At 35.1% G+C, this 26786-nt stretch overlaps 1 protein-coding gene across 1 annotated transcript; it reads right to left on the reverse strand.

Annotated features, from left to right (window-relative positions):
• Window positions 1-775: 775 nt before the first annotated feature.
• On the reverse strand, window positions 776-26648 carry LOC135081504 (pro-neuregulin-2, membrane-bound isoform-like). Its single transcript, XM_063976217.1, has 4 exons — window positions 26521-26648; window positions 9514-9716; window positions 4970-5066; window positions 776-978 (listed from the first exon to the last, which is right to left on the reverse strand). Exons 1-4 carry the CDS (start codon window positions 26549-26551, stop codon window positions 869-871), a joined length of 441 nt encoding a protein of 146 aa, XP_063832287.1. The 5' UTR covers window positions 26552-26648; the 3' UTR covers window positions 776-868.
• Between the last annotated feature and the right edge of the window lie 138 nt (window positions 26649-26786).

Here is a 26786-nt window from a genome sequence, read left to right on the forward strand (position 1 = left end):
ATGTCACTTCTGTGTAATATATTCAAGATATGCGTCGAGTACTATATTTTCTATATGTATAGATATGTTATGTACAAACATAATGTACAATTTATGTACACTGGTCCTTTCACCAAACAATCCTTGGACGGTACTTACATGTTCAAAATAATGTAATACAACTTTCTTTAATTTACAAATTATTTCATGAAATAAGTAATTTTGTTTTTGATTCGATCAATCATAATATAATTATTTGATAAAGCATAAAATGTTTTAATAATTTTAAAATGAGAATTAATTGGCTTTATCCACAAAAATATTACATTAAAAAGGAATGTAAAATTAAGCATATAAATGACTCCTTGGAGGATGCACAGCAGACAAAATGGATAGAAATATTAATAAAGCTTAATTTATTCTCTGACACTTGTTAATTGCGTCTCGTTAACAAAATCCAAATTAATTAATGTCTCGTCTTTCAAAGAAAAAAGTTGCAAGACAAATTACGATTATTAAGATTTGACAAAACCTTTAACAAATGTTATTGTGAAACGAACAAATGGTTAATTGAAACACGATATTTTTTTTTAATCCGCAAAAGTATTATCTGCTTTGGGTACAGTTGCGCTATTGCTTTTAAAAATTTATTGGGTTCAAAGTCAATTGAAAATTAAATTGTTAAGCAGTTATGAGTCTCCTAAAAAGTTGGTGAGACAGAAAGAACTCTATATTTTTACTATTCTTGCCGTAACAACGTTTAAAGTGAGACAGAAAATCTTAGTCTGTACCGAAAATTAAATCTTTTTTCCGAAAGAAAAAACCGTCACTGCTTGAAACACCCTATATTGCTTTGATCCCATCTGTCCATGTCTGTCTCCTAGATAGGTCACCTTACGTCACAGTGGATGCTGAACAATAACACCATGGATGCGAGGAGCAGACTGCAGTAGCTAGTGGTGGTTTTGACACCACTCTGGAGTTCGGCCAAGCTTGAACCTGTGGACAAGGATTGATTTAAGTCTTTTCCACGGTTACAAAAATGTTTTTTTACTCGCTTCAACGCCTGTTACTGCTTTATATTAACTATTTGTTGACAGTAATGAACGTGCGGTCAACAGCTCACAAAGTACTACTGAATTACAAATTTCCCTAAAGCATTTTGAATTTAGATTTGGAAAAAAATAGCACGCAGAATGCCGCGGATTCTATATCTTTTTAAATCGTTGATGAATAGTGACAAATCAATTGTTTTAACAAACCCTTTTGAGGTTTATCTGAATTCTCATTCAGCATCGCATCAATTCCAATTCATCAGATGCCATATTGTTTTTAAAAGCCAAAAAGATTTATTCAGACCCTATTTTGTTAAAATCTGTTCTTTTTTCTCAATTTTTATTTAATCCAATTATGGGTTAATTCATTGAAGAGTTTTATTTAACTTTAAAAGTAACACAAACGCCCACATTACCCTAGCTAAATAGTTTTTTTTGTTAATTCAACTAAGGGTTAATAAAGGGTTTTATTTAACTTTGAAAAGTAACACACGCCCACATTACCCTAGCTAAACAGATAAACATTTTAACAAAACCGCTATAATTTAGCCGGGCTGGTGTAAACTCTAAGTGCTCCTCAAAGGTAATTTGCGGAGTTGGCGTTGGTAGGGCTTTGTTAGAGCAGTTTGCCGATAGCAAGGCGACTGGCGGGTAACCTGAAACTAAGGGTCAGGATACAACGGCGATTTTGGGAATACTCTTCTATTTTGTTTTAATATTTTTTAGTATTCTTATTCCATTTACATCGATAACCAAGAGTGAACGTTGGGGACAGAATAACCATTGCAGTTGAAGGAAGTTTATAGGCCAAAAAATTCATAATTAGGTATGTAGAATGTAAGTCAAGTGTTCATGCTTTCAGGGTATGGCGCTCACTTTCCTTAGTTAAAAATCCTATCAATGTAACTGACAATGAATGTTCTTAGTCATTATGGCATTATTTTTGATTCAGGTCCTGTTTGAGTCACTTCTTACATTCTTTCACGGCACCATAAGATTAAAAATTATTATGAACTTTACATTAATGTACAGTTTGATAGTGCATAAAACTATTATTTTTTATTGTCAAATCGCATTTATTTATCTACCTTCACCTTAATATGACATGATTTGTATTTAAACTAAACTAGCTAGCGCCTTATAGCATAGTGGGGATGAGTCTGAAAAGTCAACCGTTGTTGTGTTTGTGGAGAGAAGATATAGGTAGGTACAGCTTTGTCGCGGCGTGTGTCTTCGTAAATGCGATTAAATTGCTCACAAACATAATGATATTATAAGCAAGTGTACTTTGGCCCTAAGAACTGTCCTGAGACAGTAAAATCTTATACCAAGTGAAGCGGCACTTGAGGTTTATTACAGAGCTAAATAAGGTGTCCTAAGTGGTTAAGTTTTTAATGAATTTATTTTCCTGCTTGAAAAGCTGAAAAATTAATGTCACTTTTCCTTACAAATTGGCGCACTAATACAAAAAAATAATCAAAATTTTAATGCCTCAAAGCTGGCGATGATTTAATTTTTTCCTTCATACTTCATTTCCCTTTTAGAAGTTCAGTTTTTTAATCTCTTTAGTTTGTTGATTTTATTGACTAAACATTAAAATCTGAAGAGATATTTACTTATTTTGCTAGCTTTGTTTTTTTATGCAAAACTAGCTGACCCGGCGAACTTTGTTCCGCCTTAATGGCAATAAATAAGCAGACTTTTTTTTATTTTGAACGGGATAAAAAGTATCCTATGTCCTTCTCCTGGCTCTAAACTACCTCCCTGACAATTTTCAGCTAAATCGGTTCAGCCGTTCTTGAGTTATAAGTGGAGTAACTAACACGACTTTTTTCTTTTATATATATAGATAGAAGATATCAAGAAGAATTTAAAAATGAAATAAATTAAAAAATTAAACGGACTTGACACTACTCGTATCAGTGGAAGGAATTACTGTACGACAAGTCTATTGATATGTGGAGAGATTTACGCCCGTATTCACAAACGAGTGAAGCAGCAAATTTAACGCACAGCGTTGAATAGTTATCTGTGATTGGTTTGTGTGTCACCCTGTGCGTCCACGCCACACTCATTAGTAACGTTTGTGAATTCGTATTCACAAACGTTACTATTGAGGTCGAACATTAGAATGTCATTAAAGAAGAAGGGATGCCAGTAATATGATGTCATTATTACTGATAGAACAATCGATTCAGCACAACCTTTCCCACTCAATTATTATGTATCGATTCGGTACATCAAAGGATAACCGATAGTTGTGTAAGAATACTTTAAAAGCACTTCCTCTTTGATGAAACCTCCTCCTGTAACGTTAATCTCCTTGAAAATAATTTCTTTGATCTCCCGCGTAACAATGGAGGCGTGACACTGCTCAGTCACGGTAAAAGCATACTTAAATGCAAGTAGCAGAAGGCTCAATTTCGCTTTTCAAATGTTCTAAGAGGCCTACGTAACACAGTAAAAAAAATTCTGCAGTAAAACTTACGCCCGCATTCACAAATATTACTATGAGGTCTCACCGTGCGCGTGGACGCACAGGGTAACACATGAACCAATCACAGAGCTCTATTCAACGTTGTGCGTCCTATTTGTATCATTTGTGAATACGGGTGATATTGTCTTAAAAATAAAATTTGAAAATTAATACACTATTCTGACTCGTGAAAACAATATAAATTTTAATCGTAAAAAGGAAGCAATAAATCATACGCATCGCTGAATCACGTATTACACAATTTATCCCTTCTCGTGAACTATGCTTTTGTTTGGAGCCCATAAATTTTTTCAGGCCTGAGTGAGAATTTACATGGTTTTGTAGAGCATTCCATGCCTCGTTTTGTAAGTTTAAGGATGTAGCACACTTATCAACCCTGAAAGGCATCGTAGCCGTATTACCTCAAGTTGGTTAGTATAGGTACTTTGTATGAAACTACATACTGCAACGCACACTTATCCGCCATGTAATAATATAAACGCCTTGCCTCGCGGTTGACAGGGCGCGAAAGGCGATGACAGCTGGTGAAAGATGATACGGTGTTGATTCCTTTCAAAGTTGATAATTCGGCTATGACGTTAACTTGTTAATTCGAATTGTGTGCAAGGTTGCATACAGTGATATAAAAAAAATGCTATGGATAATAAATGATGAACGATGAAGGCCGTTTGGGGAAGGTAAACTTTCAATACTAAACTAATACGAATACTCTTAATGATAATGATATATTGAGCACAAAATTGAGTTAGGCTTACTCAATTCACTTATACTGTGCCCTGTAAACAGTTTTCGAAGTTGGAAAGTTTCTTGTGTCGATAAAATCCTCTCGTTTGATGTTCTGTCAAGGCAAGTGCGTCTTTATTTTCATGAAAAACTAGGTATTCACTCAGACTTGTTCGCAGAAAAATATAACGGGTGTCGGAAACAAAGTTAGATTCTATGAAACGTAAATTTTGCTTCAGTAATTCAAACAAAAGTTTCACGCAAAATGAACACGCTTCTGAAGTTCCATGTGTATCCGAAACAACTAGTGTAACGTATTTGTCCTGGAAATTTGTTGGGGTTTTGCTAACAGAAGTTGGGCCTAGCTCTAGGATTTTGTGAATTATTTGTACCGTGAATGCTTGTGACAATCTTTGGTTTAGTCGGTTTGCAATCCTGGCATTCAACAAGTAACTTTCATGATCCCACTAATTCCACTAAAATTATAATGCGAAAGTTTGGATGTCTGGATGGATGTAGGTATGTTTGTTTAAAACAGCTAAAATAGTTTTATTTAGATAACTTTGTCGTGCCATTAGAATGCATAGTTTTGTCATGAGATCATTTGTCAAATAGGACGCCGAAGAGCTTTTTTAATATTCAATTAACAATAATGGGGATGTTTATTTTATAAAATACTTAAATAATTTTAAAATAATGGGGCTGCTTTACTAACCTTGTAAGACGTGCACTCTCGCGACGGCCCTCATCTGAAGCGGGGCTTCCAGCGCGCACGTGTAATTCCCCGCGTCCTCCACCTTCAGTCGGGCCACCTGTGTTCAAAATAGCAAATTGTAGTGTATTTTTAACCGACTTAAAAAAAGGAGGTTCTCAATTCGACTGTAGTATGTTTTTTTTTCTGGGACTAAGCTCGTAATATTTTTCTTCACCCTGGTTACGTCTAAGCGAAAGTTTTCTTTGTAAACAATGGCAAATAACCACACTGTCATACCCTAACAATTTTGGTCGTATAGCGAGTGAACTAGTAAGTAAATTTATCCGCTGTATTTAAGTGATTTTTCGTTTGGCGGGAAATAGGGTGGTGGACGCGAACAGGCGACTTCACCCTTGTAAACAAAAAATTCAATAAAATATCTAATGGGAAAGAGAACACAATAATTTTTATTCATCTTGAAACCGTGGTTTACGTTGTAGCCTCATAAACTAAAAGATTCTGTTATTTTTCAATTTGTAATTTTGGTATAGTGCTATATTCTCAAAAATGTATTGTGTGATGTCCTGTGTAGGTTTGTAATTTCTAGATTATAAGGCATTAGCTAGATTAGAGTTAAGAAAAATGCCAAGCTTTGGTAAGACGGAAGATTCCTTGAAAATTGTACAGCTCTCGTGGTTCTTAGTGAGATGGATATCTCGGAAAATGGTAGGAATTTAGAAAATTACAAAAATAAAGAGAAACTAAAGTAGAGTACAGTCGTGTAAAACTTTAAAAACTGTTACATTTACTATAGATCATTTTATAATTACTTCATAGAAATATAGAACAAAATTATAATGTTCATAATTAAAAATGATAGACAATGATTTGTTTTGATATAAAAGCCAAAGTTTGTTGAATAATTAGAATTTGAATACGAGTGAATCAGAATCAGTTATGATTGATTAACTACGTCATACTCATATATTTCCAATACATGTTATGCCAAAATCATCATCATCATGATTTTCAGCTATAGGACGTCCACTACTGAACATGGGCCTTCCCCAATGATTTCCATAATGACCGGTTGTATGCCAAAATTACTATTTAGTATAATTACAACTGTCGGATTTCGGATTATCAAAGTAACAATCAGATAATTTCATCCCACCCAAAAATTAACACGTTAACCTCCAAAACAAAAGAATTGTTTATGCCCATAACCACTCAGAAAGTGGGGGGAATATTTAAGTCGCCACTTACACTTTCAGCAAATATATTACCGCAATTTGGACCAACGCAGGTAAAATTACAAGGTCTTAGGGTGTTTGGGGCGGGGCTTGGCTGCCAGCGGGTTATTAGCCAGGTCGTAATAGCACTCGAAGAATAAGTGGTTAGACAACGCAATCGGAACGGCCTTGAGGAAATAATTGAGCAGTTAAGGGGTTAATTCTAAGAAAAAATAGTAAAAATGTTGGAAAACAAGCTTTGTTTTACTGCTAAATCAAACTAATTTCTCTATTTATATTACCTAGTACAGTCACGGAATGAAAAGGTTCGTCAGTTTTCAAATTGATTCCTTCAACGAATCGCGAACACATATTACCTTTTGAAACTATGTTACAGAATAATCTCGAGTTAGAGAAAATAACCTTTAACTGTTCGTCAGTAAAGTTCAAAATTATTGATCAAAGTTGTTTGACGATTTATCTTGTCAAGAAGATTATTATGATTGATAAACTAAAACCTTCTTGTTGGTTCAACCTGCCATTATTATTTCTATTAAATAAAAAAAACTATTGTCAATTGGTCAATGTCATCATTGCATTGCACTGATGGGATAGAAAAATAAACAAGCAAAACCTTATTCGTTAGCAAACGTCATATTTATTTAAATGTTAGAAGCACTGTTTCTTGCACTGTTATGTTGGCAGGTTTGACTCTTACAGTACCTAGTGCAAGCGAAAACCGACACTAAGGTGACGAACCTTTTCATTCTGCGACTGTACATAATTAACGAAAACATGATCTAAAGCTAGTCGAAACACAATAGACTTCAATGATTACGCGATCTTATGCGACCGCTTAGAATTTGATAGTTTAAATTATGTACTTGTACCTACATGGTTTTATCGTATCGTACCTATATGGTCTGTCTTTAACACATTAATGGACAGTAACATCCACGGGCGTTCAGGTAGTAAAGGATGATACGACAGAATGCCTATAGACGTCATACTTTTCGATCGTTTTACATTGACACTACGCCCATACGCAATGTATGTGAATAAGTAGTGTTTGGGAAGTAATTCTTAACTTGTACTATCCATCAAAGTGTTAACTGTATTGATTGGTGGTTAGTTGATTTAACATAGTTTGGACTAAGGCTGGGTTGCACAATCTTCCTGACTTTAACAAACGTCAAAAATCTGTCAAACTCTATACAAAAAACACCGGTTATCGTAATAGTTGCGGTCAAAGTCAGGTTGTGCAACTCAGCCTTATTCACCAGCTGCACACTGGATTTACACAGATCATAAAATTAAATAAAAACTATCCAAAAGTTTCCGCTAGCATTCAAAATCCACCCCACTACAGTTAACCTATCGCACGGTAAATATCAACGCTTTGTTATCTCTCGCGTTTATGAAGCCCCGGACATAATTGTGCTGCCTTCTGGACACGGTTTATTCCCCCATACTCATTTCACCTTCTACCGTCACTTTTGGATGTAAGAGCCAAAGCACACGATGCGTTGCGGCGGCGTTGCGACGCCGGAGCGGTGTCGCTGCGTCGACAGGACGTCGCACATTTATCAACCCGGAAAGGGATCGTATGGTAGGGTAAAAAGATTATGAGACATGTAGAGGCCCTTAAGAGCAAAATAGACGATTTGAAAGTACTAATAGTCTAAACAAATAAAGAAATTTTGACATTGACTTTGACTGTAACCGTATCAACTCGAGGCGGTCATATTCTTTGTATGAAACTCTATCCCATCAAAAACAATACTTGTCAAAAAAACCAAGTCTCGCAACTCAGTTGTTCTACGGTAAAAAGTTGTGAGATCCATGTAATACCAAGTCCAGCCCAGGAAATCTTTAACGTTTTACATAAATTATTGACTTGGCCATCGCACTAAATAATTTAATTTACACGTGTTTTCATGCGATGGCCAAGTCAATATATTTATGTAAAACGTTAAAGATTTCCTGGCCTGGACTTGGTATTACATGGATCTCACAACTTTTTACCGTAGAACAACTGAGTTGCGAGACTTGGTTTTTTTGACAAGTATTGTTTTTGATGGGATCTCATTTCTTTTTGTATTTTGTAGACATCAGTTATGTACCTATCTAGAAAACTGGACGGAAATTGAAAAATTTTACTCGACTTGGCGGTTGCACTACCGTGCCCCCAAATCTCATTTCTTTTTGTATTTTGTAGACAGCAGTTATGTATCTAGAAAACTGGACCGAAATTGAAAAATTTTACTTGACTTGGCGGTTGCACTACCGTGCCTCCAAATATTTTAGTTTTTCCTTGATTCATACACCAAACACTACTTATATTCCAAATTTGAAGCTTCTAGGTCTGCTAGAAGTGCCTTAGAATTTTGATGATCGGTGAGTCAGTCAGTGAGTCAGTCAGTGAGTGACAAAATTAAGTAACTTTGACCCGTTATAATTCTTAAACTACTGGTTCAAATTGAATGAAATTTTAAATATACCGTGTCTTTACAATGCCTGCATAACTAATGAAAATTCAGTCTTCTAGTTTTATCCACAACGAAGTTACAGGCGGTCGAAAATGGCCTGAATTGCTTCGAGAAAAGGATGGTACGGCCGTGCCGCTTTTTTGCTCGACTTGGTGGGGGCACTGCCGTGCCCCCAGATAGTACAACGCACACTTATCCGCACGGAAACGTAAACGCCTCACCTCACGATTGAAAGCGCAAAAGGCGATGACAGCTCGCGAAAGGCGATACGGTGTTGATCCCTTTCCGAGTTGACAAGTCTGCTATGAGCTTTACATAGAAATATCTGTGGCGGGCACATGAGCGGTGAGGCACCGCGCGATACGGCGAAACCTTTGGGGTGCGGCGCCGCAACGCATCGTGTGCGTTGGCTCATAAGCATTTATATCGCTTTATTGTATTGCGTTTGACTACCGTGAACTGTTGATTTATTTCGTTTTGTTTATTTGCATACAATAAAGGCTTTTATGATGTGTATAAAATTCGGACTTTGTAATTTTTTTGGTTTAATGTTTCTGTATTTGGGTTTATGGCAACAAAATAAATAATTATACTTCAGTCAAATGGTTTTCACATTTATTAAATTTTAGCTAGGTACATTTTTCTTTTGAATTTATTTTTTTGTTTCGATTTGCACAATAAAATAAAATATTTTGAAGTGATTACAGAGTCTCAGCATCAGCTGTTATATCCAAAAATGGTGGTAAGAAAAGCTTTATTTGAGTGTTTATAATTTTAAAAAGTTATTGAAAGTGTATTAAGTGCCTTAAAAAGGGTCTGCATACAAAGAATTCAAATAAATTACCTGCAAATGGCTTGTCAGCGTCAACTGGTCAGTTTCAACCAGCACGCCTCCTCTAACATCTTCCAACGGAGTGGTGGTGTTTCCTTTATACCACCTCATCTCAGGTTCCACTTGGCCAGGGTGCAGGTTCAAAACCGCGCACTTAAGTGACAACGTCTCCCCGCTCTCAAGGAAAGCCTCCTTGCTCATTCTTATTTCAGGTGCTGTAAACATAAAAAGAGAGAACTCATAAATGCCCGTACCTTGTGTTGGAACATTTTCAAAATACTCGTCAGTGTGCTTTCCATGAGTTTACGTTAGGTGTGCTCGCTAGCAAATACGTCAAAAAAATCTATGAATATTTAGGGGTGCTGCACAATATGTCATACATTTAATGTAATTTTTTACGCAGTCGCTAGCGAGCACACCTAACATAAGCTCATGGTCAGCACACAGGTATACAGGGTGAAAACGATAAGTGATCTCATTCGCTTATATTTAAACTATATCTACAAGATACTATAAAACTATGCGTGTATAGTTTTAAGTCCCTTTGTTCTGTTTTTTATTTTTTTCCTTTTTTGTGTCAAATAAAGTGTTTCTTATCTTATCTTATCTTAAACTGATGGTTCTGAAAGTGGTTTACAGTGGTTTACGAGCTCTATAAAAAGGTATCAATAATAGGTTACAGAATAAAGTGGATCTATCCGAATTCAATGTTTCCAGCTTCCACAGCTTTATTTAGTACAGCCAGATAACACTCATCTTTTGATAGTACCATAGCATGTAAAACCAATGTTTTCCATAAAACACGTGTATTCTGTACCCCCAGTGAAAAGGGATCTAACTCGACTTAGATCAAAATTGACTTTATAACATAATGTGAATCTCTGAAAAATTAGCTATTTTTGTATCTAATCGGTATGTTTCTACGACGTATAGAAAAGAAAATAATTTTGTGCCAAATGATATAAGTAGGGCTTTGTGAACCAATTTTGAGTTTTCTTTCGTGTATATTGATACATGTCAACTTTTAACAAAGTGTACCGGAGGCTTCTTTCAATTTTTTATTGTGTCAAGGGGTATGACTCGTGTTACTACTTTTTACACGATTGAAGTTGTTCAGATTGAATTTGTGATTAACAATATAAGATGACTCATATTAATAGACACAAAAAAAAACTTTGTATTGTTGGTTGGTGAAAAAGAATGTAACTTAATTTATAGCACAAAAAGTCAAAGACAAAAGATTATTTATTTTGTGTATAATGATTCAATTAGACTAATACCATTAACCACAAAAGTTTCGTACATGTGTAAAATGTTATAAGTTACTTAGATCAAAAACATTTGAAATTCGCAACTAATAATTTGGTTAATTATTTAGTGTAAAATGATATAACTTATCTCAAACGTCAGATTAAAGGAAAATATAATGTCGTAGTTTATAAATCAAAGAACTTTAGTTAATAGTTTTAATAAATCGATGGGTGCCTGGAATAAAGCCGCAATAGCCATAGCAGCAGTTTTCCGATTAAGCGATTTTCGTAATCTGGGGGTCCCTATACACCTTGTGATTTTTTTTCAGAATTTTATCTTTGAAACTGGCTGATTTACCAAAAGCACTATGGATATTGAATCGTTATTCCCGGAAATTTGTTTACCAGAATAATCGTGGCATGTTCAATGTTAAAAGTTTTATTTCAAACTTCTACAAGTAACGGCCATTGCGGCTTTGTTCCCCGAAACAAACTATGTGTACCAAGTCACAATAAACATTACCTACTTGTACAATTTCTTTAAACTTTCTTAAGTAATAATACTTCATGGTGTTCTTCTATGCAATAAAAATATGTTGATTGGATTTACATTAAGCAATGCTATGTACCTACCTGACAACTGCTGGAACACAGTAATGCTGTCAACATTATTGTTATGGCGACAGACTTAGGAAGATAATGGGGACTTAGGAAGAGAAGAAGGAGGGATATTTGGTTTATGTTCATTAAAGCTTATTTATAATAACAATATGTTTCGGCATTGGAGGTAGGAAGCCATAGTTTCTCTGTAGTTGAAGTTTCCTTCTACCTTGAGCCTGATCACAGTTTCCACCAGGTGTGATAAAGGGCAAAAGCTTCCTTGCTGAGAATAAAAACATGTTCTGTTCAGTTATTGTCTCTAAATCTGTTCTACGTAATGTAAACTTAGAAGATTGCCCATATTAATTCACTTTAAGAAAGTCAAAAACATTTAGCGACTTACCACTTTAGTGGAGCGATTACAAAAATAGTGGCCTATTAAGTACATGTTTTTTTTGTATTATTATGAATGTCCAGAAAACTGCGCAGTTTTTAAAATTATTTTAGACCTATGAAAGTTCTCATTTTTTATTATTTAAACATTTAAGTTGAAATTTTGAGAATGTTCTGCTAAAAGCATTTTTTTATGTTTCTAGCAAAAATTTTGAATCTTGCATCAAAGATAGGAAGGTGAATATTTTTTTCAAACATTTGCAATTAATAGCGATATTGTCAAAATAAAGAAATCTGAGATAAGTCAACCCGAAATAAAGATAAGTTTTTTTAAAGCCTACTAGGTAATGAAATTGAAAAAAAGTTACAAAATTATTGATAACTTCTAAACTACGAAAAAGCCGCGGGCAAAAGCGTGTAATATTATAATATTATCATTATGTACTAATGAATTCCACTACTTTATATAAAGATATTAACGAAACACTCTAGATATTCAACTTTGTACTCATTTCTATACGGACCATATGAACATATAATGTACACAGCATTCACCAGTACATTTTCCAAGTCGATCATTAAATTCAAGCAAACCGCTATTACTATATTCGCCATACATCCTTCAGATCAGCGCACAACGCTGCAATGCACTATTGCTGTATGATTACTTTTGCACTTTTTACCGGAATAAAACCACAATGGACTCTTACGGAACCGACTTTCAATGTATGAAGCGGCAATATGTATTTCTACCTTTTTTAAGGTATATTCTAAGCACTATAACCTTATGCACATTATATGTTACTCCAGAAAAAATAACGCATCGTTTGATATACAAACCATTTGGATACGCCTCGTAGTTTAGTTATTATTCAAAAATTTCACTAAATCTCTTCTCCTGTAAAATTGTGTTTTGTCGATTGCGGCTTTATTCCAGGCACCCATCGAAATAATGGTTAACATCTACTAGTAAAACATATAATTGAATTCATAGTGCCTAAAGTAGTCAATAAAGGTACTTAATAAGTGCATTAATGAAACTACAAGAGCTCCAACTACCAGAACTCTTCAAAACAAAACTCATCACCTTTGACAACAAATTGAACTAGGCGAGTCATATCGAGAACAAAATAAAAAAGGCCTGTATAGCATGATATTAGTGCAAGAGACTCATTGGTAGTAGGGGTCTCAACCCAAAGATAACACTTTGGCTCTACATGTCGGTTATCTGGCCCTCTTACAAATTTTGTTTATTTATTTTCCACATATTATTATGGATCACCTGTGTAGTGGCCCAGAACACAACTATCCACAGCAAGATAAAAACTCCAAAGCCTGCAACGCCTAGTAAGCATAGCGGCCACTGGTTGTATGAGAACCACTCCATCGACATCACTTGAGTACCTTCTGAATCTTAGATCTTTCGACCTCATCATTCAGGAGGAAGCGCAAACAGCCGCTCTAAGACTTAAAGGCCTATAGAAGCAAAACAAGGAGACAGGACATTCCACGATCCTGCACAAAACCCTCAAACTCAAAACTCAAACATTTTATTTGCCATTAAGTAGGGTACAGGTACAGATGGAATACCTCTACCTAAGAGAAATACCTCTCACCGAGGCACCCATTGACAGAATACCCTGTGTTCACATCTTCTACTGAAGATTATAATATCCAGGGATGAAAAACATTTATTTCTAAAAAACTATACGCTAGCGGCTTACTATTCTAGAGAAACTAAAAGGGGGGGAGTTTGTATTCTGGTGAAGAATGGACTGATATACCATAAAGTAAAACTAGGCAACGATAATCTAGCCGTTGATCACAACTTCGAATACTGCTCTGTCAATATAAAAAATATAAACACAATTATAGTCTGCATATACAGAATTCCCACCTCAACTAGATTTAATATTGACCAGTTCTTTTCTAGGTTCGAACTTCTTTTACATAGCTTTATTACTAAATATCCCAAGAAAAAAATTGTTATCACGGGTGATTTAAACATTAACACACTCGAAAATAGTTGCAAAAAGGAACGGTTATCTGAGTTACTGAACATTTATCGTTTAAAATCACATATTACTGTGCCCACGAGAGGTAAATCTTGTATTGATTTAATCTTCAGTAATATCGAAAATGCCACTGGGTCTATTCTAACGTTGTGGCTTTCCGACCACAATACTGCACAGTTATTGACCTTTCCAGTAATAAATAAAGGCATGATACCGACGAAAACGTATTTATACAAGCGTTGTTACTGTGACGAATATGTTGAAAAATTTAGAAATTATTTGAGCAAGTTATCATTTTCTAATATACTTTGTAATAAAGACTTAAACTTGGCCTTCAGGGACTTTCATGATATTTTCAGCACACTTTACAAATCATGCTTTCCTATACGCAAAGTCACCATTAACCAATCATCCAAACAAGCTAGGTGGATTACGAAAGGTCTAAAAAAGAGCTGCAAAACTAAAAGAGTGTATAGGTACAAATATTATACTAGCAAATCTAAAAGCGATAAAATCAAATACCTAAAATATAATAAACTTTTAAAAGCATGCATAACTAAGGCTAAAATAAACTCAAATAATAAGATTGTATTGGGTAGTAAAAACAAATGTAGAGCCACCTGGAATGTCATAAAAAGTGAAACTACGGCAAACATTTCACGGGAACATATACCTACGTGAAATTTTACACAATAACCATGTAGAGACTGATCCTACTGCTATTGCCACTGTGTTCAATGAACACTTCACCAGTAGGACCAATACTGCTGACTCCAGAATAGAACTGCCCAGTAGTCAAAAACAAAATAGCACAATATTTTTGACTCCAGTGGATGCCCAAATAGTGGAAAAAATAATTTCATCTTTAAATAGCACCCTTTCGGAAGGTTATGACGGTATTTCCACAAAGGTTATAAAAGCTTGCAAAAAAGAACTAAGTACTACTCTAGCCTACCTAATTAACCTGTCATTTGAAACTGGTACATTTCCGGAAGAATTGAAACTCTCAATTTCTAAACCACTATTTAAAAAAGGAGATAGAGTAACTGTGACAAACTATCGTCCATTAGTATTGATACCAGTAATATCAAAAATTTTTGAAAAAGCCATGCATTTTAAACTAATGTCATTTTTTAATAAATATCATATTATAAAAAAATCTCAGTACGGTTTCCAAAAGGGAAAATCAACGTCACAAGCAATGTTTGACATGGTAAACGAAATTTTGCAAAACACCAACCAACGTAAGCATACATCGGTGTTATTACTGGATATGACCAGTGCATTCGATTTGGTACCTCACGACCGCCTATTAACAAAACTTGACTACTATGGAATTCGGGGACCAACCTTAAAATGGTTGCAATCATACCTGAATAATCGACGTCAATTTGTAGAAATAACATACCTAGATAAATGTAATGTAACGCAAATATGTAAATCACAGGTAAAGTGTAACCCACTTGGTGTACCTCAAGGCAGCGTGCTGGGGCCGCTCCTATTTCTTCTTTACATAAATGACCTACCAGATATCTTGACACATAAAACCATTCTGTTTGCTGACGACGTATCGGTCATAATCACTACAGAAAAAACCTTATCTCTGGACGAACATAATCTTGACATAATTAATACACTGACATTACTTAATTCATGGCTTAATGATAATAATTTAATGATAAACTTGACTAAAACAAATCTAATTAATTTTAATAATTTAAAACAGAATCATGACAATATAAATTTTAATAATCAATTAATATGCTATAAAAAACAGGCTTCATTCTTAGGAATTACACTAGACTCCAAATTAAATTGGCAGACACATACAGATAAAATACGCAACAAATTGAATGGTTTCTCATACGCGTTGTACAAATTATCTAAAGTAACTAGTAAAGAAACAGTCACCGTTGCGTACTATGCATACGTAGAGTCGTCACTTAGGTACGGTATCATAATGTGGGGAAACAGCCCTGGAGCAAAGCAAGTATTTATTGCTCAAAAACGCTGTGTTAGAGCTTTATGTGGGATTGCCCCTGACGTATCATGCAGACCACACTTCTTGACTATGGGAATATTAACACTAGCCTCCATCTATATTTTGGAGATAGCAAAATTCGTAAAGTCAAATCACGAACTATTTACTGAAGCAAAGGACTATTATAGGACTAATACAAGAAATCCACATAGACTCATATTAGACATAACACCTAGAACTGCATGTTTTCAAAGAAATTGTTACGCAATGTGCATTAAGATTTTTAATAAAATACCTGCTTGCATGAAAGAGCTTCCTTACACTAGTTTTAAGTCGACATTACGAAAATGGCTCATACAAAATGTCTTCTATACAATTGACGAATTCCTAAATAATCAATCTGTAATGTAATGTAATTTAATAGTGTGACATTTTATTAATTTTGTAATGAATATTTGTATGCTAAAATTTAGCTAAATGTGCAATGCTCAATTAAACTTAAAACACCTATGTATGTACCACATTTATTACAAATAAATATATTCTATTCTATTCTATTCTATTCTATTCTATTCTATTCTATTCTATTCCAGCTTACAGTGGAAACGCAAGATTGCTCTGGAATCAATGAAGTTAGGATATACACTGACGGCCCCAAAACCCAAAAAGGTACGGGAGCTGGAGTCTTCTCGAATTACCTAATTATACTAAGAATATCAACAACACTAGATAAACACAATACAATTTTCCAAGCAGAATGCATGGGAATTACCAGAGCAGCACAAGCAGTTGCAGCCAGAGCCATCCGAGGTCTGAATATAAAAATAATCTCAAATAGTGCAAGCAATACAAAGCAACTTAATATACTACATTATAATACTTATGGTGGAATGCCATGACGTGCTCTTAAGTTATTGCAGACGCAAATGGCGTTACCCTGCACTCCTGAAGTGGATCAAAGGGCACAGTAACTCCTTGGGCAACGACGCAGCAGATAAACTGGCCAGAAGGGTATCGTACACGACGGTATTTGGTCCGGAACAATAATGCCGATACCATAAGCACAGATCAAGACCTGGCTGCGCTCTAAAATAGAAAAATAACACCACACAGAATGGAAAAATTGTGAAAGATGCAGGCAAACAAATGATGCAGTTGTGGATATATCGAAAAAGTTCTCCCGCAGCCTCATAAGACTAAACAGGGACAACATCCGCAAGGTCCTAAGTGTAATAACAGGTATGTTAAACAAACACCTACACAATATAGCTGTTACAGACAGCCTACTGTGCAGAAGATGCATGGAGGCAGAAGAAAAACCGCAGCACGTGCTCAAGGAGTGCATAAGAGTAGCAGATCAACAGGCTCAAATTCTCCAATCACCAGGTTCGCTGCAGAAGGGCTGTAGCGGCCTAGATAGGCTGCTGCTACCTGGGAGGATCTGGAGCGGTTGGAATAGGTAGATAAACTACAAATAGCGCACAATGGTCTAATCAAGAGGCTAGGTGCAGTATTCGATTGCCCTGCAAAACTAACTAACTACGAAAGTCCTTATGAATGGATACTACGTATAAAGTAAATAACTATGTAAATGGCATGTGTGGCTGGACTTTATCTGCTTAGCTCGCAAGTATAACATGTCTTGTTAATTCATGTCTCTATTGATTTAAGAAGATTCCCGCCTTAGGCAGTTCCATTTTTTCAAATTATTTATGATTTAAGAAGAGGCTGACAAGGGTGGCTAAATTTCTTGCGCTGCTTCTCATCAGCACTGGCCTATTTATGTCCCAAAATAATTGTAGGGTTCAAGTAACACTAGGACGTGTTAAAGAGCTTTTTATTTATTTTATTTATTTATTATTCATTATTGAGCAATTTTAAAAGCCTCTTTGTTGAAAAAAAATGTATTTTATGACTTTACTTTTATATTATCCTTCTGTAGCCAAAAGGCAATCAATATGGCTTGACATCACCATCTCTGGTCCGGGGTTTGATTCCTAATAGGGTAATTGTAGAAAACAAACTTTTCTCTGTCTCCTGTCTAATTAGTTGATGTGAAACCATTGTTGTTTCTGGTCTTTACTACACAATTGCTTCAGCTATACTTACTTTAAAATGGGAGATAAATCATGTGATTTTGGCCGATATCATTCATGGTATATGGTGTAATAATTAATAAAATAGTAGCTTCAGATCAGAATAAACATTTAAGGAGTAAATAATTAGAATTCAGTCTCAAATTCTAGCCTTATTCCTATACAATCGCCAGTTATATCACTTTACACATAATTATTATGATACTTAGATCGCTATTAAGTTAGTTAGATCAGTTTACACATTTTTTTTCTCACCACAAAATTGGTGTATATTGATATAAGTAAAATTTTTTGGACGATTTACCTTAAATAACCTGAAATAATGATTCCTCATAGTGTAATTACTTATGTTTGTTTTACAACTTTTTCTAAAAGTGAAGCAACAAAAAATTATCGACAGAAATGGCGTAAAATGTATCACTTTACACTTGTTAGCGTGTGGTCAATTCAGTATGGTGTAAAATGATTTATGTCCCATCATATCACTATACACGAATGTAAAGTTGTCGTGCATGGTGATATAACTGTGTTTTTATTTAATTACGAAAAAACCACATGCTATATTTCCCAAACTGGTACACTGCCTAATTATATCTAATATTACCTTTCACCTAAAAAATATTTCACCAAGTTACCTCTAATAGTGACGAAGCAGGATTTTTTTTAACTTCAAATGCGATTTCCCAAAAATCACCATTTTCGACTTAGATCCCTTTTCACTGGGGGTACAGATTTATGTTACATTTAAAACTTATAATCGGTCAAAACCACTTTTGACTGCAAAAATCAGTCAACATTATACATAATAATATTATCTATTACAATAATTATTATTATCTCTTGTTCCACTTGGCCATGGTGCAGGTTAAAACCGCACTTAAGTGACAACGTCTCGGAGAGACTCTTCTCTCAATGAAAGCCTCTTTGCTCTTTCTTATTTCCGGTGCTGCGAACATGCAATGCATTTAGAAATGTACTTTTTAAAAGGCTTTAGCAGTTTCGTTGTTGAGTATTTGAGTGGCTTGCTACATTTAGTTTGAGGACGTTGAAGTTTTGTTGTTGTGGTTATTCTTAGAAAACAAATTTAACAATATTAAAAGCAACTACCCTATATTTTTTTAAATGCCTATTTTGTACTTATTCAAAAAATGGGAGATAATTAATAATTAAACCTTACCTACGACTAATTCAATACATAACAATAGATGCAAGCTTGTGATTAATGTATTTTTTTGTTATTCTCTACATTATGAAATTTTATTACAAACGCAGCACCAAAAGTATACACATTGTGCGCTCTCATTTTCCTAATTTTGGAAATTGTATTTTAATAAACTCTTGAATCTATTCTTCAGTACCTAGAGTTTTTATTACTATTTGAACTCAGATCAAAATAATAGTAATGAAAAGTGATATAAGAATAACTAGCAGTGCCCGCGACTTCCTACGCGTGAAAATCATTTTTGCTCTGCACCTATTACTCGTAGCGTGATGGTATATAGCCTATAGCCTTCCTCAATAAATGGGTTATCTAACACTGAAAGAATTTTTCAAATCGGACCGGTAGTTTCTGATATTAGCGCGTTCAAGTAAACAAACAAACAAACAAACTCTTCAGCTTTATAATATTATTATACTTCGTATCTCTCCCGAAGATGATTACGTTTTACATGCAGCAGTACCTGGGATGATGCCGTCCTTATCACAGCAGTACCTGGGATGATGCCGTCCTTATCACACTTTTAGAGAATATTTATTTAAAAATATAAGTTTTAAATATAATAAAGTACGTGTTTTGACTCCTCAGCACCGTAGTACATTCCGCGGTCCGCCATATTTCTTGTCATTACTTGTGTTGGTGTTCGTCCGACTCACACGTACTTTTTCAAGAAAAATAACTTAGCGTGAAAATGGGTAAAAGGAAACGATCAAGTAATGGTGATAATAGTGATATGGTGAAAAGTTTGTTAAGAAACCTCGTATGTACATAGACAGCGACAAATTATAGTTTTATCTGATGATGATGAATCAGAAAAAAACATCGTTGTCTCCATCGTGCAGTCACTGCAGATTTGCAGACATACATACATACATATTTAAAACATTCTGGTAAGTTGTGAATCGTGTATTTTGAAATTGTTATGAAATAATGTGAATAATTTCTATTTTTTGTATTAAAAATGAATATTTTTAACTACCCTCCGTGGTAATACTTTGTGTCCCGACTTAATCGTGTGTGGATACTAAACTACACGTACAAAAATCGTGTTATATAAAATACATAAACATCCCGACGTAAATCGTGTGTGGATGCTTTATTGCTTATCCCGGCGTATATCGTGTATGGATACTAAACTACACGTACAAAAATCGTGTTATACAAAATACATAAACATCCCGACGTAAATCGTGTGTGGATGATTTATTGCTTATCCCGGCGTATGTCGTGTGTGGATACTAAACTACACGTACAAAAATAGTGTTATACAAAATACATAAACATCCCGACGTAAATCGTGTGTGGATACTAAACTACACGTACAAAAATCGTGTTATACAAAATACATAAACATCCCGACGTAAATCGTGTGGATACTAAACTACACGCACAAAAATCGTGTTATACAAAATACATAAACATCCCGACGTATATCGTGTGTGGATAAGACATTTTTAAACTGATTGCATTTTGCTTTGATTATTTTCCTAACGTATTATCTTATAACGTGGGTAGACGTATCAACACGTCGTAAAATAGTATAACATAATTATAAATATAATAATATACAATATACATGGGGTATTTATAATTTGTTACCCTATCAAATACAAAAATCTTTATTGTGAAGTATCACTAATAGAGCATACAATAATTACCTACATCAGACGAAAATACCGGGTATTTTTCAAGTCAAAGCCTTTCAAAGACTTTCACAAGGATCTAGCAACAGGTTGGAAAATATTGATTAATAGATTTCCTACCTACAAATAAAAAAGACTTGATGAAACATTATTTACTTGCTAAAAATTGCGCATAATAATTACTTCAACAAAGGCAGCAATACAACGGAACATCTGATTCTGCTTCTGTTTGCTGTACGCATCCTTATTGCAACTGATTTCACCGAGCCTTCAATATGATTTGATGAGCTATGTCACAAATGGAATAATATTCAGTAAGGAATTATGAAAACCTTGAGCGATGCTGGCGGTTACTTTGTGACACTCAAGAGATATCATGAAAGAAATCAAAACGAATCTCTTGTTTGGGTCAGATTTATCAGACCACTCGAAATCATCTATGACTAATATAATTCAGTAATACCAGCCCAGCACGTCTACAACTCATCAGACTTTAAACGCAAGGGGGGCATTGTGAGCGAGCGGTAGCCGCTGAGCAGCGAGTGAACCCCGGCCAGCCCAGCAGCCGCCGGCTCCGCCGCCGCCGCCTGCGCCGCGGGGCCGTCTCCGGTTAACCCGAGACCCAACTATCATCAACCGAATCGGAGATGATAATTTTCTTCAGCAGATAGGCACCAAGATGCTAGTAGCTGGTAGACTTAAATACTACTAAAATAAATGGCTTACCTAACATAACAAAATTAAATGATACTACTACTTTGTCCTGGATCAGGGTTATAAATTTCGATTTTATACTTAACCATGCCAAGTTGGAGTACCCCAATGTAGGTCACATATTACACCTGAGGGGAGTAGTAGGTATATTCGACAACTGTACAAAAGCCAAATTGTAGACATAGATTTATTCTAAATTAAAAGGAATTAAATAAATTAATTAATATTAACTATTTTAAAATACAATACTACCACTGACTTTACATTATTAATTAGATAACAATATATTTTATTATGTGAAAACCTTAGATTTGAAAGACTAATATCTTTTATTACCAATTGCTGAAAATGGATGAATTTGACTTCGTTTGTCATGGAACTCCAAGCACTTTTTAATATTCAGTTGTTTGAATTTCTTAGTGATCGATCGTTTTTGTCTTACATCCGCACGGTGCCTTTTGTCTTTATAAAATTGTTAAAACCAGTTTTACAATTTTTGCAATCACTCGGCCATCTATCTGTACCAATACCTGTACCAATTTTTATGTATTGGAACGGTCAGAATGCTGGAATAATATTCAAACAACGGGAGATTTATAAGAGCAACTAGGGTAGGAGGACAAAAGAATTTTTATCCAATCAAAATAATAATGTTACCTACATTTATAAAATTTACATTTTTAATACGATAGAAATGAATGTAACTTAACAAAAGTGCAAGACACTAGTAATGCTAAAAACTACAAAAAATATCATTCGAGTAATTTGCTTCATTCTTGGGGTTATTGACCTCAGCGTGCCCCGCCGTTAAATTTACGGCTGGATGTACACGAAGTTACCGGGAAAAACATCTTGGCACTCAATTACTCAAATAACTACAATAAACATTATAATGCATCTGCCAAGTATTTAAAACATAATTTAGCATAGTGGAGACTGGAGAGATTACATTGACACAGCACATCATGTACCGTGCAATCAAATGATTTGTTTCGATGCCTCAACCACTGGTCAACCTCAACCGTAATCGCGCAACGTGTAACAGCCATTGGAAATTGGTCCCAGTTACAGTTCCTTTTACATTTAAATACCCTGGAATTGCTCGCTGCACTCTATGATCTTGAAACATTTGCATCTCACCTACTTATTAAGAATAGACAATGCAACGGTTATTGCATACAGCACACAAATTTAAATAATATTGCTCGAGAGTTACGAGTATGGAATTGGTGTGGTTGGGTGTGAAAACGTGGTCACAGATTTCGAATCTCGTCAATCACGTACTATGAATTTAGCAGACTACGCATTTACAGAAATTACATTACCTTTTGGTATTCCAGAATTCGTCTTATTTGCAAGTACATTTACTATTTAAAATCACCAATGTTCTACGAATGCATCTTGGGAGTTAGACCCTATTTCCGAAGTTATTGATACTTTCACATTTAATGTAACTCTCTAAAGTATTATACACAAAAAAAAAAAAAAATATAGTAGTACCATTCTGACCTACTACCGTGGTACCTATTGTGGTCAAAGCTCCTCGTTTCAAAAGTCATACGTTTTGAACCTAACAAAATTCTGTTGTGTTCGCCCTTCAGAGTTGATCATCCTCTCCATGCGGATTTAACCCTGATGGCCGGCAACTTATCAGGCAATCGCTGTTGAGGCGGGACGCACCTACTAATTCTCTGGATATGTTAATGACATCTTTCTCACATAGTACATACTAATATTATACAATATACTTAAAGTCTAAAATCATGGTTGTAATTCTAATTCAGCTCATTTATTGGAATACTCAACGGATAAATTCAATTATTCTGGTGTTAGTTACAGTACAGTACTCTCAATGGTTACCGTTTGACTTTATCTATACTGTTATATCAGGATATTACTACTAATGACTGTATCAAAAGTTTTCTCAAAAGCGTGTTTCGCCTCAGACCGCCTAAATATGACACTACTTGGTATTAAATTATCATTTCCCTAAAAAAAAAAAAAAAAAATACAGTTAAGTGTATAACTCTTCTAGTTCTGGTTTCTGCACAGATAATGAATACTCCGAGTTTATCTAATAATATTACTAATAATATTTTATTGTATCCAGACTAAATATAAATTAAAGTAGGTAGATGAAATTGATGAAAACATTAAAACCGGACTCGATTAATTTTAACAACCATTTATTATTGTACCTATACACCGTGTTACTTTGCATTCTTGCCATATTCACAGAGATAAAAGTAGGGAACAATACCTATTATTTAAGATAAACAAGAGACTTCCATAAAGAAAGTACACTAAGATTTTAGTAAATTTGGTTTTTCAGTACAAATTGGAATAAACCAATTTTGTCTCGCACGTTCTACAGGTGCAAGTGGAATAAACCTAGTGGGCGTGGCCTAGTTCTTAATAATCTGTTGATTTATGGCTCTGGGTACCAGCCTTTTTATCCAGTCATAATAATTATTTTAAAATACTCTTCAGTTGATTTCAGATTTCCCTTTCTACTTTACGGGCTTAGGACCGTCACAAATACGTAATAATTATTAGGGTTTTAATTTTATAACATTGTACCCTATTTTTACAAATTAATAAATTAAGTATGAAATGAAATCACCTTATTCACAATTAATTATTTATTAAAAAGTTCCTACTTACAAAGTTTACATACTGCGAAGCAAGTGTTCAAAGTGGCCTCCGTTCTGATCATCTGATCAAGGCACAGTCTAGCACTGTGAAGCGTAGGTTTTTCGCTTTAGTTTTCGCAACACACATAAACGTTTTGTCTCACAGTTTCACTAAAACAATCCTTTCGTGTAACGCGTTTAACACTGTTTATCTCTTCTGCGCATACCAGTCGTTTCAAGTCACTCCAAAAATCCATTGGTGTCAGGTCCGAGGATCGTGGTGGCCAAGCTACTGGACCCCTCGTCCAATCCACTGTTCACCAAACGTATTATTCGCGCACTTGACGTCCTTATTGTGGGGGAGCACCATCCTGCTGGTAGTAGAGCATTTGGTGTAACGCTAAGGGTACGTCATCAAGCATTTCGTCTAAGACGTCTTGCAGACACTCCAAGCACCATTTTGATTAAATTATTCGTTGTTTGAATACGCTTCAGACAATTTTGTATTATTTATAACGTGATTTGTGATTGATGGATTTCTCAGTTTTTTACAAGTGTCAAAAAGACATTTTAAAGACAATAGATTGCAATAGATATTTAAAAATACAATAAAAAGTAAAAAAGTCTCCATCGCCATCGCCAACAAGTGATGTGCATGCGTTACGATAATTAGTGGTGTGTTTAACAGATTGTCGATAAAATAAAATAATCAAGATTTAAAAAAAAAAATTTCGGGCATTATTTTTTTACGGATTTGTGTTCAGTATTAGTAATATAGTAACCTCTGTAAATATGGCAAGAATGCAAAGTAACACCCTGTATATTATTACCGTACATTATGGAAAACCTTGTACTATGCCACAGAATAAGTAATAGTACAGGTACAGAAGGATTACTCCGCAAGACGATTTAAATAAATGCGAGTCTTGCTACGACGCGATACAGTGGAATTCAGCTCGCACAGCACTACGTACCTACAATTTTATTCACCTACAAGTTTTGTCTCTTTCTATCGCGTGCCTCTGAACTCTTCTTACGCTGTAAGGGTTGCTGTCTAGTAGTGTCTAGTAAAAAAATAATTAATCTACTTATTTGTAATGAGGTACGTATGTAGGTAAGTACGCATTCATTAGGGAAAACCTTGGGAGAGGCCTTTGTCCAGCAGTGGACGTCATTTTTGGCTAAAACGAACGAACGCATTCTGAGCAGTAGTCATGGTAGGTTAGGTTCCTATACTATCCTAAGAATTATTGATTACCTACATGGCCAACATACCTTTCAGCATCTTTGGGAAGCGAAAAAAAAGATAAATCAGGTAGATTTCTTTTCGAATTTAAGCACCCGAACGCCGCACAATAATATTTCTTTCTCTTTATGTCCATTTTTAAATAATACTTCGATCATAGAATTAGGTATTACAACGCACGCCAGCGTCCTGACGGGCGCGCGCGTGACACTCGACTGATATAATACCCGCCGGCGGGGCGCTTCGCTGTAGGTAATTATCGGATGTACCGCGCGGAGTGAGCCAGGCCTGACTATGCCCAGTATTGCCCAGCCTCAACACTTAAATCTTACATTGACAGGACTATTGGTATACGCACAGATGATAATCTTTTTGTCAGTTACCAAAAACCACTTAAAAAGTGGTAACTCAGTGGAACTTCAAATTTGATAATATCGATTTTTATAGCACTCATAATACCGGCCATTCGGGCTTCGTCTGCGTCCACCGGACTGGCGTTAATAATAATAATAAATAATTTAAAATTTGTAAGTCATTCGTAAGGCTTGCAAGCTAGTGGACCTAATCTTGTCAAGTAGGCATTTCTTAAATATTAGACTAGAAACTTACTTAATTTAACTTTTTGTGTGATTGTGATTTTGTTAACTGTTCGTTTCAAAACCATCATAAATTATTACGAAAGTAAACAATGTTTTGTTTATATACTAAAATACCTTGAACAAGTTAATAGTTTCTACGGTTGTAATTTTTTCGATGCTCTAAACATCTGCATGTAAAACGTAATCATCTTCGGGAGAGATACGAAGTATAATTAAGAATCAAACGAACTTACCTGTGATGTTTGATATCTAATTATACGAGTGTCTTGACCGAAGATGATTACAGTCCCACCTCACCCGAGAATAATTACCCTTAACCGATCGAAAAAATTTGCTCTAAAATAATGACAAGAAATATGGCGGACCGCGGAATGTACTACGGTGCTGAGGAGTCAAAACACGTACTTTATTATATTTAAAACTTATATTTTTAAATAAATATTCTCTAAAAGTGTGATAAGGACGGCATCATCCCAGGTACTGCTGTGATAAGGACGGCATCATCCCAGGTACTGCTGCATGTAAAACGTAATCATCTTCGGTCAAGACACTCGTATAATTAGATATCAAACATCACAGGTAAGTTCGTTTGATTCTTAAGTATAGATGTAATACATGCTATAAACTCACAATGGACGATAAGTTTAAACCTCTTCAGCATGGGCGGGTGTGTGGAAACGTGACAGCAGTATATTCCCGAATCGTGAACCTTGGCATCTGACAACGATAGCTTCCAGGTTTCACCCGCTATGTCCACTCTGTACCTGTGGAAATATGAAATGTTAATACTGGTTTTACTATGCAAATCATCATCAGGTCAGTTAAGGTCGTCGCACACTTATCAATCCGGAAAGGGATCATAACCATATCAACTCGAGGGAAATGGAAATAGTCTG

Source organism: Ostrinia nubilalis, chromosome 20 (assembly GCF_963855985.1).
Source record: "Ostrinia nubilalis chromosome 20, ilOstNubi1.1, whole genome shotgun sequence".
In the NCBI taxonomy this organism is placed as follows: domain Eukaryota; kingdom Metazoa; phylum Arthropoda; class Insecta; order Lepidoptera; family Crambidae; genus Ostrinia; species Ostrinia nubilalis.

Bases quoted from the DNA above. Each gene is read 5' to 3' on its own strand.
- LOC135081504 (XM_063976217.1), bottom strand. From the start codon at position 26,551: ATGCTGAAGAGGTTTAAACTTATCGTCCATT. The intron at 9,717-26,520 runs GTGAGTTTATAG...TTATGTTTACAG, and splicing joins GTTTAAACTTATCGTCCATT to CACCTGAAATAAGAATGAGC. The intron at 979-4,969 runs GTTAGTAAAGCA...CCTTGTCCACAG, and splicing joins GAGAGTGCACGTCTTACAAG to GTTCAAGCTTGGCCGAACTC.